Below are 15,083 nucleotides of genomic sequence, written 5' to 3' on the forward strand. Positions count from 1 at the left end.
GGGGAGAGGGGATGGCGGTTGGAGGTGGGCACGGCCAAGGGCTTCCAGGTCAGCCACCGCACATCACCCCGGTACCCACCCTGCCCCCTCCCTCTCCACCGCTCCCCTATCCCTCACATTGGACCCTGTCCCCACCTCGACCACCCCAAGGATTTGATGGGACCGTGTGATGGAATGGCTGTCTCATATGCAGGGATAACCCAGGTGGCAGAGGAAAGTACTACCATGGGCAGGAGCCAGATGTTGTCAAACAATGCGGGGCACCGGAACTCATCACAGATGCGCCGCCATGCCACCCTTAATTTGTTGTACATCTCTGGTCATCCATGGTTCTCTGGGCTTTTTACTCTTTCCTATCATCCTAGAGGGAACATTTTGGGCCTGTACCCTCCCCATTTCCTCTTTCAAAGGACCCCCCTTCTCAAACACTGCTCTTCTGTAGAATATCCCTGCAAATGACTGTTCCCAGTCTTCCTTGGCCAGATCATTATTTTACTAAAATCTGCTCTCCCCAATTCAAAACCTTTTTTTGCAAGTTGTCTATTTCTTTGGCCATAACAATCATTGTCATAAACCTCTACAACATAATCAGTTTCCCAATTCACCGTGGGCTGAAGGTGCGTGTTCATTGCTGTGATATTGGCCATTTTGTCTTTGCACAATTCGCCCAGTTGTTTTGTCCCCTGACATTAATTTGGGTTGGCTTTCCTCACGTAAATTCCACATTAAATCCATTTTAATGTTCCGGGCACAGGTACCCACTGCCAGCATATTATGTATTCTTGTTCCCAAAGGTTTGGAATAATCACAACTTTAAACCCAACTTGCTGAAGCTTCATCCCTCCATGTGAATGGTGAACCGATACATTGTTACTCCGTATCTGATTCCAGTGCAGCAGTAGAAGTGACCCTGAGTTCACGTTTTTTTGTGAACACATATAACAATACAATGCTAATAGAAAGAAAGAAGGGAAACAAATTAATGGAAGACCCGTCCCATCCTCAACCAAACAGCACCCACATGCTGCAAAACAAATTAGAAGAGCACAAATAATCTCGGGTATAAATCTACAGAGCAATTCAGAGAAAGACAAATCTGAAATCGACCTCCCAAAGATTGACTCCAATCATCTTTCAAAATCATCACCGCTTCCAAGTCCTGCCCTCGTCTGGACATATTGTGCAATTTCAGAACCACTCGGAAATGTGCAAAGGGACCTTGTGCTGCCTGACATGGATATTGAGTAAAGAGCAGAATAGGAAGCTTGACACCCCCACCATGTGGATGCATTGCAAATGTAAAGAAGTGAATTCAAACTCTCCATTTCAGTTAGTGAGCTCCAAGAATCTAACTAAGTGTTTTATTTATTTGTCTTATTTGGTAGCATTTTTGCCTCTGTAGTAGTAGGGTGTAGGTTCGTAAATTGTGGGTGCAAATCTTCCTCTAGGATTTCATCACACCACCTCTAGACTGATACCTCACTATAACACTGGGGGGGGAGGGGGGGGGGGGGGGGGAAGCTGCACTACCAGGGGTGCTGTCTTCCGGGTGATTTATTCTAAGATATTTTACATATTTACAAAGGTCATTTTTCTGTCAAAATTCAATGCATCTTCTGGCCTAAATGTTATAATTTAAAATCTTTTCCGTGTTAATGCGGATAGCATGGCTGATGCGAGAAGTCCCATTTCGTGTCCTACCATGTGAATGGTCATTTGGGTTGTCAAAAGGAAAATGGAGCAAACTGCAACCTGGAAAGAAAACTTCAAATTCCGCTTAAGGGCCAGGCAGATCCTTCAACGACTTTACGATAATTGGGGATAACCTTTCTTGGAAACTTCACAGGGCGGAGAAAAGAAAAAGTGAATGTTGAGCAGCAAATGAAAGGAGAAAATGGGCAAGAGGATGAGACCTACATTAAAAACAAAGGTTTGAAGGGAGGAAGTTCCATAATACAGGATTGTGAGGACCATCATCCCTGTTTTAAAAAGGAATTGGAAGACCCTAACAGTTGATCCCTATGGCTGCTGTACTTCTCCCTCCCTCATTCAATGCTACACTGACACAGATCTACAAACAATTCGAAAGAACTCTGAAACTTTCAGAGAGGTATGGGAAAACCTAAATCTTAGCACTCTGTACCCATTTGAAAAAGACTTTCAAAAGAATGCATTTACATTTCACTTATCCATGGAGCGCTTTATAAGAAAGTTAATATGTAGTCGCTATTGTTAAGCAAACGCATCAGCCTGTGTTCAGTGTACAGCAAGGTCATGTGCACTATAAATGAATGAGTGTCAAGTTAAAATGTATGTGTGTGCTGTTACCTGAAGGAAGGGATATTGGCCAGGGTGTCTGCATTTCTTCAAACACTGCTATGGTATCTATTGGATCCCCTTGAATGAGATCTGACCTATCCTATGAATACAAAATTATGAAGGTAGGGTAGAAAGGAAGTAACTTTTCCCTTAGTAAAGGGTCAATGACCAGGGGGCATAAGGAGGAGGAGTTTTAGAAATCATAGAATCCATACAGTGCAGAAAGAGACCATTCAGCTCATCGAGTCTGCACCGTCCTCTGAAAGACCCTACCTAGACCCACTCCCCCACCCTATCCCTGAAACCTCACTTAACATACACATCCTTGGACAATAAGGAGCACTTTAGCATCACCCAAGGCTGAAATTGAACCCAGGTTCCTGCTGCTGTGAGGCAGCAGTGCTAACCACTGTGCCACCATGCTGCCCAGAGGGGATTTGAGGAATGTCAAAAAGCTGGAGTTTCTCCAACCCTTCCTTATGACTGTAACTGTTGACACAGGGAGGTTATGTTGGAGTTGTACAGGGCTTTGGTTAGCCACAGCTGAGTGCTGTGTTCAGTTCTTGTCACCGCAATCGAGGAAGGATGTAATTTCACTGGAGGGGGTGCAGAGGAGATTCGCCCGGATGTTTCCTGGGATGCAGCACTTGAGTTAGGGAAAGAGGCTGGATAAGCTCAGGGTGTTGTCTTTGAAGCAGAGAAGGTTGAGGGGGGACCTGATTGAGATGTGTAGGATTATGAGGGGCATGGACAGGGTGGATAGAAAGCAGCTGTTCTCCTTAATTGAAGGGTCAATAACATGGTGGCATAGTTTTAAGGTGAAAGGCAGGAGGTTTAGAGGAGATTTGAGGAAAATAAATTTCACCCAGAGGGTGGTGGGAATCTGGAATTAATGCCTGGGAGGGTGGTTGAGGCAGGAAACTTCACAATCTTTAAAAGGTACGTGGATGAGCACTTGAAATGTAGTAACATTCAAGACTGTGGGCCAAGTGTTGGGAAGTGGGATTGGTGTAGATTAGGGTAGTTTTTTTTTGTCGGTGCAAGCTTGACGGGCTGAAGGGCCTCTTCTGTACCGTATGATTCTATGATCATATGACTAGGGATCAGCCTTGCAGATCTTCACTGCACTACCTCCAGCATCTGAATACTGTTCCTTGTTTCTCAGAAATCACAACTGAACCAAATATCCAAGATACAAATGTGAGCAGATAACTCTAGTGTGATCATTATTCTTTACTGACTGATATTCCACTACAGTCTTTTTTTATCAATGTCATGTTTCCAGTAACCTATCCCAAGCACAAATTTGCCCATTAAGTCTGTTAGCCCCCAATCTCCCAAAACCCTCAACTTAAAATCTACATCTCATGTTTAAATGCCTCCATTGGCCACTCCACTCCATAAACCTGCAAAGAAAAAAAGAAAGACCTGAATTTATGGACCACTTTTCATGACTACCAGATTTCTCCAAGTGCTGTCCAGCCAATGAGTTACTCTGGAAACTACCTGCTGTTGTATATAGGAAACAGCAGACTCTCCCAGAACCTCAAATAAGCAAAATACTGCGGCTGCTGGAAATCTGAAATAAAAACAGAAGATGCTGGATAAACTCAGCATGTCTGGTAGCATCTGTGGAGAGAGAAACAGAGTTACCATTTTGAGTTCTGTTAAAAGGGTCAGATTGACGCGAAATGTTAATCCTGTTTCTCTCTCCCATAGTCTCTTGTCCAGAACCCTCTTTTCCTCTAACTCTGGCCTGATGTGCATTCCATCTGCCCACCCACCCCTGTCATTCTCCCACCAACTGGGTGGTCACAACTTCAGCTAAATAAACTTCAACTTCTGGGCATCAATCTCAAAAACCTCTCCATCTCCTTCCATAAGACATGAAATTTGTTAAAACCCAGTCTGCCCAAGTTTGGGGTCACGCTTCCCAACATCCTCTTGTTTGCCTCATATTGATTTTGGCTGATTACACTTTAGAATGCTTTTTTTCTATATTAAAGGCACAATATAAATGTTATTCACCCACAAAAATATTCTTTATACATTTGTTTAAGGGGGTTTTGTGTAAGAGATTAATTTCTTCTGTTGTTCCATTACATCCACCATCCAACTTCCTGTAAAACTCGTTGGACAGTGGTCAGAGGTGAGTTTTCATTTTCTTTCTCCTTTGGTTGTGTCGGCATCACAGAATAACATCTGTATTCTGCCAGAATTGATGAATTGGTTAATGCTAGCTGAAGCAGACCCGCTGATATTGTAGCGGGACAATGGAAAACTTCTAAATGGACATGATCTAAAGGCGAGTATTGAAGGTTTCAAGATTTCTTCTTTAATTTGGAGTTAGGAAAACTGCTTGTAACCCCAGCTGCACAGTACAGAACAGAAATCCAAGCTGGGATCTTCAACTCTATATAGCTTCATACTATACTGAGCACTATCCTCAACCACTAACACGTAACGCTACAGCAAAACATTTTGACAGTGACATCCTAATAAAAATAGCAATTTCAAAGAGGAAGAAATCCAGGTCATTGGCACCTCGCTTACCTGCCCCATCTCTTGTATCTGCAAGGCAGGAATGAGCAAAGGAGCAATGAATAAAGGAGTGATGAAATACTTGGAGTTTTCTTTGTACTTTCATCCAGGGAACACCCGCAATCTAAGTTTAAACGAATTGTCGGGCTAAAAGGTGGTGGGACTTTGAACATAAGTAAATTTGCTATAAAGAGAGGTTGGTGAGGTTGGGGTTGTTCTCCTTGGAGCAGAGAAGGCCAAGGTAAGGGGACCTAATTGAGGTGTACAAATCTATGATGGAGATAGATAGGGTAGACAGGAAAAAACCTTTCCCCTTAGAAGAGGGGCATAGATTTAAGGTCAGGGGTGAGAGATTTAGAAGGGATTTGAAGAAAAACCTTTTCACCCAGCGTTTGGTGGGAATCTAGAACCCGTTGCCTGAAAGGGTGATAGAGGGGGGAACCCTCACAACATTTCAGAAGCGTTTAGATGAGCCCTTGAAACACCATGCATACAAGGCAATGGACCAAGTGCTGGAAAACAGGATTGGAATAGATAGGTGCTTGTTAGCAGATGTAGATACAACGGCCAAAGGGCCTCTTTCTTTGTTGTAAACCTCTATGTGGCTGCAATAAGTCCAAGTATTTTAGGGCCATGCATCAAACCCTTTGTCAGCCAATCTGCATCCACAAAACTGTACAGCAGAACGTTTAGATACAATATCCTACCTATCCAATGATTCTCAGCCAGACTAGAACCGAAAGTCATTGTTCACCTGTTTAGTCACAATTTGTTCAGTGGTTGAAAAGATGTATCATTGCTGAGACTTGCTCGGTGCTTTTGTTGTTTCTTTGAATGGATTTTTATAGCAAAGTATAAGTCACATTGAAACTCAACCCATACTGCCAAGTTTTGAGCCAAATGGCAGTTAAATGAGTTGAAACTTGAATTTTAAGACTCAAAGATGTGTGCATTTGGCATACCGTTAAGGCCCAAGTAAGTGCGCACACTGATTTACACCCTGTTCACTTACTGGACATATTCTAAAGAGATTGGGAGAATACTTGAGTGTAACTTGACATCAGCAAAAATGGGCACAACTTTGGGCGCATGTTACTGCAAAGATTGTAGCAGGTCACCCAATGGCCCTTTGAGTGCAATATCATTCCGACACTAATCCATCACCACCATTCCCTTATCTTTCAGTGTGGGGTGATCTTCCAATTGAAGTGCTTGATAAAATAAAGAATGAGTCCAAGAATCGGGAACAAGTATTTTGTTCAGTTAAAGAGATATTTTGTTCATGAACAAAAAAATGGTAAGCTTTGTTTTGGATGGAACACTAAGCAGATAGGCGAACCATGGTAAATGACCGATTTATCTTACCATATGTGTTTGTACACAGGCGCTATTAGAATTATAGATCTTACAGTACAGAAGAGGCCCTTTGGCCCATCAAATCTGCACCGTCAGAAAAACTACTCTAATCTCCACTCATCCCACTTCCCATAGCCTTGACTGTTATGACATTTCAAGTGCTCAAGTGCTTTTTAAAGATTGTGAGGTTTTCCGCCTCTATTACCCTCCCGGGCAGTGATTCCCACCACCCTCTGGGTGATTTTCTTCCCCCCTCTAAGGCCCTCTAAACCTCCTGCGTTCACCTTAAAATTATCCTCACTGGATATAGTCCAGATCCAGTCTACAACAACAACTTGCAGTTGGCACAGTAAATGTGTGGACGGGATCCACGGGAGTATGGTCAGGAGCCTCAGTTACGTGACAGATTGCTCTTGGGGTCCTTTTTTTCTGTGGCTCACAGCGCCTAGGGGGCTCCAGAGTGTCACCCCCTCAACCTGGCATCAGTGGAGCAGGGAACAGGGGCCCCATTCCTCAACCTGGCATCAGTGGAGCAGGGAACAGGGGCCCCATTCCTCAACCTGGCATCAGTGGAGCAGGGAACAGGGGCCCCATTCCTCAACCTGGCATCAGTGGAGCAGGGAACAGGGGCCCCATTCCTCAACCTGGCATCAGTGGAGCAGGGAACAGGGGCCCCATTCCTCAACCTGGCATCAGTGGAGCAGGGAACAGGGGCCCCATTCCTCAACCTGGCATCAGTGGAGCAGGGAACAGGGGCCACATTCCTCAACCTGGCATCAGTGGAGCAGGGAACAGGGGCCCCATTCCTCAACCTGGCATCAGTGGAGCAGGGAACAGGGCCCCCATTAAAGAAAATAATTCAAACATCTAACCGGGGGACATCGAATCTCAGCTGCTTAAATAGGACGTTATTTTCGTTCAATGCAAATATGATTTTAGCAAAGGCGCCAGTTTATTTTTTTCCAGATGGACTATACAACACCACCGGCCAATGACCGTTGATTGTTACTCACGAAATGAATGTCGACACTGTAACCCACAACTGGGAAATTGGCAACTGGTAATCGCCACAATAGATGGTTCAGATTTAATCCTGGTTCTTTCTAAGTGCGGGTGGTCGGGGTGCGGGGTGGGGGCAATTAAATAAGCAATTCAAATTTGCAAGAGCGATGCTGACCAAATATATTTCACTCCCTCTTGGCTCCCAGCCCGATTTCCGCGCTGAGGAAGGTGATGAATCATTTTGTTTTGATGCGGACTGAGTCATTGTTCTGATGTCAGTCGCTCTCGCTCCTGCTCTGTGTATATATACAGTCCATTCCCCGGCACCCAGATACAGAAGCCTCTGGAGAGCCAGCGGTTGCCCTCACCATGATGCTGATACGAGTTGTCTTGAGCGCGGCTCTACTGGTCCAGAGCTCCTTCAGTGCGCCCAGCACTCCGCCCTTGGAAACCTTCCCTGGGGAGCCGGACATGACTGACACCGAAATGGCAATGGTAAGGCTGCGGGGGGGGGGGGGGAACTCCAACTGTTGTTCTGCGTGATTCTCCCTTTAGTTAAAGCTTTTTTTTAAAGAATGTGACAGCAATTTCCCCGCAAAGGGAATCCAAGGCTGACTTTTGATTTTTTTTTTAAATGAAGAGAAGCTAGAAATGTGCAGAGCATCAGGAAACAAAAGAAATTGATCAATAGCTCACCGTCAAGTGGACCGGTTGGTCTGGCTGAAATAACTCCAAAAGAGGCAGCGAGTGGGGTTTAGTGGCCTGTAATGGTTCTTCTTTAATGTTGGAAAGGCAGTGTCCCACATTGGACCAAATGAAATCCACCAGGCACCTCAAAGGGTGAGACCAAGGGAATCAGCGCAATCTGAACGCAGATTCCATCTGGAAAATTGGGTGCACAGCCGTCTGGGTCTGGGGTTGTAGGAGGAGGCGATTTCCTAGCAAGAAGACTAAAGAACCCACAACAGCATTCTTGAAATGATTTAGTTCAGCTCGCTGGCCATCAGGATTTGGTTTTTGAATTTCATAGAATGACAGGTGGTGGGACACAGGAACAAGCAATGGGTCAGCGTGTCTATGCACCACATGAATCTCCTTTTTTGTAGAGAATCCCTACAGTGCAGAATGAGGCTATTCGACTCATTTAGTCTGCACCGACCTTTTGAAAGAGGGCCCTATCCAGGCCCACTATTCCCGTAATCCCACCTTTCACATGCCCGGACCCGAAGGCCAATTTATCATGGCCAATCTACCTAACCTCCACATCTTTGGACTATGGGAGGAAACCAGAGCACCCGGAGGAAACCCAAGCAGTCACCCAAGACTGGAATTGAACCCGGGTCCCTGGCGCTGTGAGGCAGCAGCAGTGCTGACCACCGTGCCACCTTTGACCCTATTACATAACCTGTTATCCAGAATTTCAGAACATGAATGGCAATAAAGATGTGGATTCTAAGGATTTAAGGTATTGGGCAGGATGGTTAGGGGGAACTTTTTTAGCCAGAGGGTGGCAGGAGTTTGGAATTCGCTGCCAGCAAGGGTAGTGGAGGCAGAGACCCTCACAACATTTAAGAACTATTCAGATATGCACTTGTGATGCCAGGGCATACAAGGCTATGGGCCAAGTGCTGGAAATGGGATTTGAATAGTTAGGTGGTTATTTTTGACCAGCCCAGACTCGATGAGCCAAAGGGCTTTTTCTCTGCTGTATGACTCTATGACAACTCCACGACCATCTGAACATAGAGGTAACAAGCCGTCTTGAGCCATAGAAACGAAAAGATTTATCTGATTTGACCTCTGTCCCTCTGTGTTCTGTTAAGTTGGTCTCAGGTGAGTACCTGGGGGCACTCTACAATAGTCTGCGATTGCTACCTGCCAACTCTTGCTGGGAAGAGGCCGAGTGTGTTGTTTCAGGTGTGGACATGACGTGAGACATTGCGGTGTCCTGCCCACACCTGGATAAAACTCCCAGTACGGGGTCCAACCTTGAGGAGAACAAAAAGGCGCGGGGGAGGGAGGCACTGCAAAAAATCTCCGGTGGTGTGACTTCATCCATTAAAACTGAAAATCCAACGATTTAAATGTGCGTTTCTAACAGAGAAAAGGTGAGGATTGCACAAGGCTCTTCAACGAGGTCCAGAAATTGGAACCTGAAATTGTTTGTATCATAGTTACAAGCAAAAAGGGAAAATCCTGGACAATCTGCGGCTCAGACGGATTGTGAGCCATGTTTTACAATGATTTCAAGTGCGAGATGCCATCTGGGTTCTTCCCCATTTCTTCCAGCGCAGTCAGTTGAACTTTCAGGCTAATGTAACTTGCACTTGTGTTGGCCGGCCAGCAGTTTGTGTTCGGACCCATTGGTGCTGGCACAGGTCTCACTTGGGATCAAAGGGATGGCTGAGTTGGTACGTGGACTGTCAGCTCTTGTGCTGACAAATCCTGATCAAGGAGGCTTCGAATCGGGCTGGCGATAGGAGGTCTTTAACTTAGAGAGGTGAAAAATCAGTAAATATTCCCGTTCTTTGTCACTGTCTAGTACCTGCTGCTAGAAAGTGTTTATAGGTGCATGTGAATGAGCATGTTTGTGCTTGCGTGCCAGTACATGCTGTTCCCATCAGGAGGAAGGAATACTTAGGAATGAATAGACTGAATAGAGAAATAATTGGAGTAACACAGAATAAGATAGCCCTGGATCTGGACTAATGCAGAACATTGCAGCCCTGGGTCTGGACTAATGCAGAGCACTGCATCCCTGGATCTGGACTAATGCAGAACACTGCAGCCCTGGGTCAAGAATAATGCAGAGCATTGCAGCCCTGGGTCAAGAATAATGCAGAGCATTGCAGCCCTGGGTCAGGAGTAATGCAGAACATTGCAGTCTTTGGTCAGGAGTAATGCAGAGCACTGCAGCCCTGGATCAGGAATAATGCAGAATATTGCAGCCCTGGGTCAAGAATAATGCAGACCATTGCAGCCATAGGTCAAGAATAATGCAGAGTTTGCAGATGATACAAAGATCTGTAGAGGGACAGGTAGTATTGAGGAAGCAAGGGGACTGCAGAAGGACTTGGACAGGCTAGGAGAGTGGGCAATGAAGTGGCAAATGAAATACAATGTGGAAAAGTGTGAGGTTATGCACTTTGGAAGGAGGAATCTAGGCACAGACTATTTTCTAAATGGGGAAATGCTTCAGAAAGCAGAAGCACAAAGGGTCTTGGGAGTCCTTGTTCATGATTCTCTTAAGGTTAATGTGTAGGTTCAGTTGGCAGTTAAGAAAGCAAATGCAATGTTAGTATTCATGTCAAGAGGGCTAGATTACAAGACCAGGGATGAACTTCTGAGGCTGTATAAGGCTCTGGTCAGGCCCCATTTGGTGTATTGTGAGCAGTTTTGGACCCCATATCTCAGGAAGGATGTGCTGGCCTTGGAAAGGGTCCAGAGGAGGTTTTCAAGAATGATCCCTGGAATGAAGAACTTGTCGTATGAGGAATGTTTGAGGACTCTGGGTCTGTACTCGTTGGAGTTTAGAAGGATGAAAAAAGGGGATCTTATTGAAACATACAAGATACTGCGAAGCCTGGATAGAGTGGACGAGGAGAGGATGTTTCCACTTGTAGGATAAACTAAAACCAGAGGACACCATCTCAGATTAAAGGAACGATCCTTTAAAACAGAGATGAGGAGGAATTTTTGCAACCAGAGGGTGGTGAATCTGTGGAACACTTTGCCGCAGAAGGCTGTGGAGGCCAATTCACTGAGTGTCTTTAAGACAGAGATAGATAGGCTCTTGATTAATAAGTGGATCAGGAGTTATGGGGAGAAGGCAGGAGAATGGGGATGAGAAAATATCAGCCATGATTGAATGGCGGAGCAGACTCAATCGGCCAAGTGGCCTAATTCTGCTCCTATGTCTTATGGTCTTATTGCAGCCCTGGGTCAAGAATAATGCAGAACATTGCAGCCCTGGGTCTGGAATAATGCAGAGCATTGCAGCCCTGGGTCTGGACTACTCCAGAAGAGGATGTGACTCCAGCGTTTGATGCCCAATTCAGCATTAATCCTTGCACAACAGCACTGCTGACGTCTAAACCGACCGCAGATGCCTAACCAATGTGGGTCTCATTATTTCACAGAGCTACTTGCAGAGGTTTGGGTACCTGAATTTAAAGAAGACGAGCAATGCGATGATTAGCCTGAAATCGACCATCACGCGGATGCAGCAAACCCTGGGACTGCCTGAAACAGGGGAACTGGATGAGACCACAATCAGTGCCATGAAGCAGCCCCGGTGTGGCGTTCCGGATGTACTGAACTACAAGACATTTGATGATGAAAAATGGAGCCATACCGATTTGACTTACAGGTGAGCACATGATAAAGGCGCTGCTTAAATTCAAGGAATTGGAGGTGAGAAAGGAAGGTATTCTTTTTTAAGCAATTGCCCGAAGATAACATTAAACTGAAACTGCAAAATTCCCGTGTGGTTACTTGGGTTAAATTAGCTTCATAATCTGACTAGTCACTTCTTCAGTCCGTCATTGCCGGGCAAGAGGAACACATTGTGCGACTGTCCATAAAAGGGTTGAGTAGAATTTAAAGTGATGATGAGTGTTTCGGCAAGGCCGCAGCAATTGGGATGGTGCTGCTTTCAAACCTACTATTATGGCGCGCCACACAAAATATAAAGTCCTCCAGAGTTGTACCAGCTAGGCTTCCATAGTTGCTGTTGTGACCATTCAATGTGATGCATCAGTCATGTCCAGTGGGTGCTATCACAAAGGTTGGCATTGTTACTTTTCCATTCTATAGGGAATGCAACATTATTCACTTGGGGCTGCACAGTTACAGTGCCAATGGTGAGTTTTCTCATTTATATTTTAGAGAATATCAGTCTGTCCCAAACTGGATATCACTTGAACGTAAAAGTGCAAGTTAAGACAGAACTGACAGTCATTTACTGGAACAGAATGAGCATAGTTTGCATTCATTAATCTTCATGGTGTTCCTCCCAAGTAGCTTGAGATCTGGAGTATTGTTGTGATGTTTCCTTGCTAGCTTTGAATACTATTTCATTCAGTCGTATTTTCCCCAAACAGTATTGTGTCCTACACTCCTGACTTGGACCCACTTGTCGTTGATGATGCATTTGCTCGGGCATTTAAAGTGTGGAGTGATGTCACTCCATTAACGTTCACTAAAATCAACAATGGTGAAGCAGACATCATGGTTCAGTTTGGAAGAGAATGTGAGTAAACAAGCACAACCTCATCATCTGAAGAGTTCCCTTCTTAATTAATGTTCAGGTGTTCTACCCTCCTCCTCTATGTCTCCCCAATCTGATTTATTTTCTATTCATTCATGAGGTGCAGACATTGCTGACAAGAGCAGCATTTATTGCTGAAAAAAGAGGCATATAGAATCATTTCATTGTGCCTGTTTCAGCTAAGCAATGTACGTGATAGCCATTGACTGATTCATTCCTCAGCCTTGACCAATCAGTATCAAACTGCCTGGTTTAAACTTCAAACAATGCTTGGCAGTTAATTGTGTCACCTGGTGCATTCTCCATGGCACTGTCTCTACATATCAGTGATGTGGAGATACCGGCATTGGACTGGGGTGGGCACAGTAAGAAGTCTTACAACACCAGGTTAAAGTCCAACAGGTTTATTTGGAATCACTAGCTTTCAGAACTTAGCTCCTTACATATCAGAGTCTACTTGTCACCTAATCAATAGATTTGTCTCATACAATATAAATTGTTGTTTTCCTCTTATATTTGTAATTTTGCGAGGTGTCCTGTACTGTGGCGATGTAGGAAAATGAACTAAATAGCTTAAGTTTTCTTCCTCAATCCAACAGAGAAAGGTGGATTTCTCATGAGGCAAGCAAAAGAGTCTTATAGAACATAGAACATTACAGCGCAGTAAAGGCCCTTCGGCCCTCGATGTTGCGCTGACCTGTGAAACCACTCTAAAGCCCATCATAGAAACACAATGTCTGAAATATATAGACTGGCATTGCCATGGAGAATGCACCAGGTGACACAATTAACTGCCAAGCCTTGTTTGAAGTTTAAATTAGGCAGTTTGACATTGATTGGTCAAGGTATTTTCCTGAGGAACGAATGAGCGAATGGCTGTCACTTACAGCTCTAACATTGCTGGGTTAATCTAAGTTATACATACAAGGGTGATTGTTTTCCATCTCTATCACAATATTTTTTGATGCTTGTTTTAGGGGCTTAATGGATTTCTAGATGTGTGCTCGCATTTATATTGTTAATATGTTTCAATTATTTTTTCTTAAGGGCATGGAGACCCATATCCATTTGATGGGATGGATGGCCTCTTGGCGCATGCTTACCCACCTGGTGAAAACCTGTATGGCAAGCTGCACGGTGATGCACATTTCGACGATGACGAGTTCTGGACCTTGGGAAAAGGGCCAGGTAACAAACGTTGAATGCAATTAATCTGCAAATACTTCTCTGCTAATTTATGTAAAGTGCCAAACAATGGAATTCCTGCCCTATGTCTTCACAGTATAACTATCAAGAATGGCTACTTACGAAATGTAACTTTTGGAGGGATTTGTACCTCTTACACTTCTCACCCTAACGATTAGAATTTTCTCCCGACAGCGGTTAAAACCCGTTTCGGCAATGCTGATGGAGCTTTCTGCCATTTTCCGTTTACATTCAATGGAAAGACCTACAAGACTTGTACTGCCGATGGAAGAGAAGATGGACGTATCTGGTGTTCCACAACTGCAGACTATGACAATGACAAGACATTTGGATTCTGCCCGCATGAATGTAAATAGCTGTCAATTTATTTTGATGTGATGTGCTCATTGCCAATGTTTGCTGTGTTACTATTGGTTTCCCACCTCAATTTTCAATTTGGACTTTCAATCCCAATTGGTGATACGTTGATCTGTTGTGAGACAGTTTAAACTGATGTCAGGTCAAGTTTATGAGAGGTTATAGTTTTAGGTTAAGGGGTAGCAGATTCAAACCATGGATGAGGAGAAGGGCAGCATGGTAGCATTGTGGATAGCACAATTGCTTCACAGCTCCAGGGTCCCAGGTTCGATTCCGGCTTTGGTCATTGTCTGTGCGGAGTCTGCACATCCTCCCCGTGTGTGCGTGGGTTTCCTCCGGGTGCTCCGGTTTCCTCCCACAGTCCAAAGATGTGCAGGTTAGGTGGATTGGCCATGATAAATTGCCCTTAGTGTCCAAAATTGCCCTTAGTGTTGGGTGGGGTTACTGGGTTATGGGGATAGGGTGGAGGTATTGACCTTGGGTAGGGTGCTCTTTCCAAGAGCCGGTGCAGACTCGATGGGCCGAATGGCCTCCTTCTACACTGTAAATTCTATGATAATCTATGAAAATTACTTCCCTCAAAGGGCCATGAATCTGTGGAATTCACTACCTCAGAGTGCAGCGGATGCCAGGACATTGAGTAAATTTAAGAAGAAGATAGACAGATTTTTAATTAGTAATGGATTGAAGGATTATGCAGAACAGGCAAGAAAATGGAGATGAGGCCGAGAGGAGATCAGCCAATACTGTATTGAATGGCTGAATTGCCTACTGCTGATCCTAGTTCTTATGTTTTTATGTTCTTATCCCCATTATTGAAATATTGTTAATACTCCATGGGATTATAGGCAGCAGGGTGGCACAGTGGTTAGCATTGCTACTTCACAGCGCCGGGGTCCCAGGTTCGATCCCGGCCCTGGGTCACTGTCCGTGTAAAGGTTGCACATTCTCCCCGTGTTTGCATGGGTTTCACCCCCACAACCCAAAGATATGCAGGGTAGGTGGATTGGTCACGCTAAATTGCCCCTTAATT

The 15,083-nt window shown here is 44.7% G+C and overlaps 1 protein-coding gene across 1 annotated transcript in view; it reads left to right on the forward strand.

Moving 5' to 3' along the window:
- Window positions 1-7,463: 7,463 nt before the first annotated feature.
- LOC140428898 (zinc finger protein 335-like) overlaps window positions 7,464-15,083 on the forward strand; it is a 267,142-nt gene continuing 259,522 nt past the window's right edge. The window contains exons 1-5 of the mRNA XM_072515545.1: window positions 7,464-7,713; window positions 11,358-11,587; window positions 12,321-12,469; window positions 13,535-13,675; window positions 13,868-14,041. Of these exons, the coding sequence (XP_072371646.1) occupies window positions 7,588-7,713; window positions 11,358-11,587; window positions 12,321-12,469; window positions 13,535-13,675; window positions 13,868-14,041 (820 nt within the window). The 5' untranslated portion in view covers window positions 7,464-7,587. The remainder of the gene's footprint in view (window positions 7,714-11,357; window positions 11,588-12,320; window positions 12,470-13,534; window positions 13,676-13,867; window positions 14,042-15,083) is intronic.

Source organism: Scyliorhinus torazame, chromosome 8 (assembly GCF_047496885.1).
Source record: "Scyliorhinus torazame isolate Kashiwa2021f chromosome 8, sScyTor2.1, whole genome shotgun sequence".
Taxonomy (NCBI): Eukaryota; Metazoa; Chordata; class Chondrichthyes; order Carcharhiniformes; family Scyliorhinidae; genus Scyliorhinus; species Scyliorhinus torazame.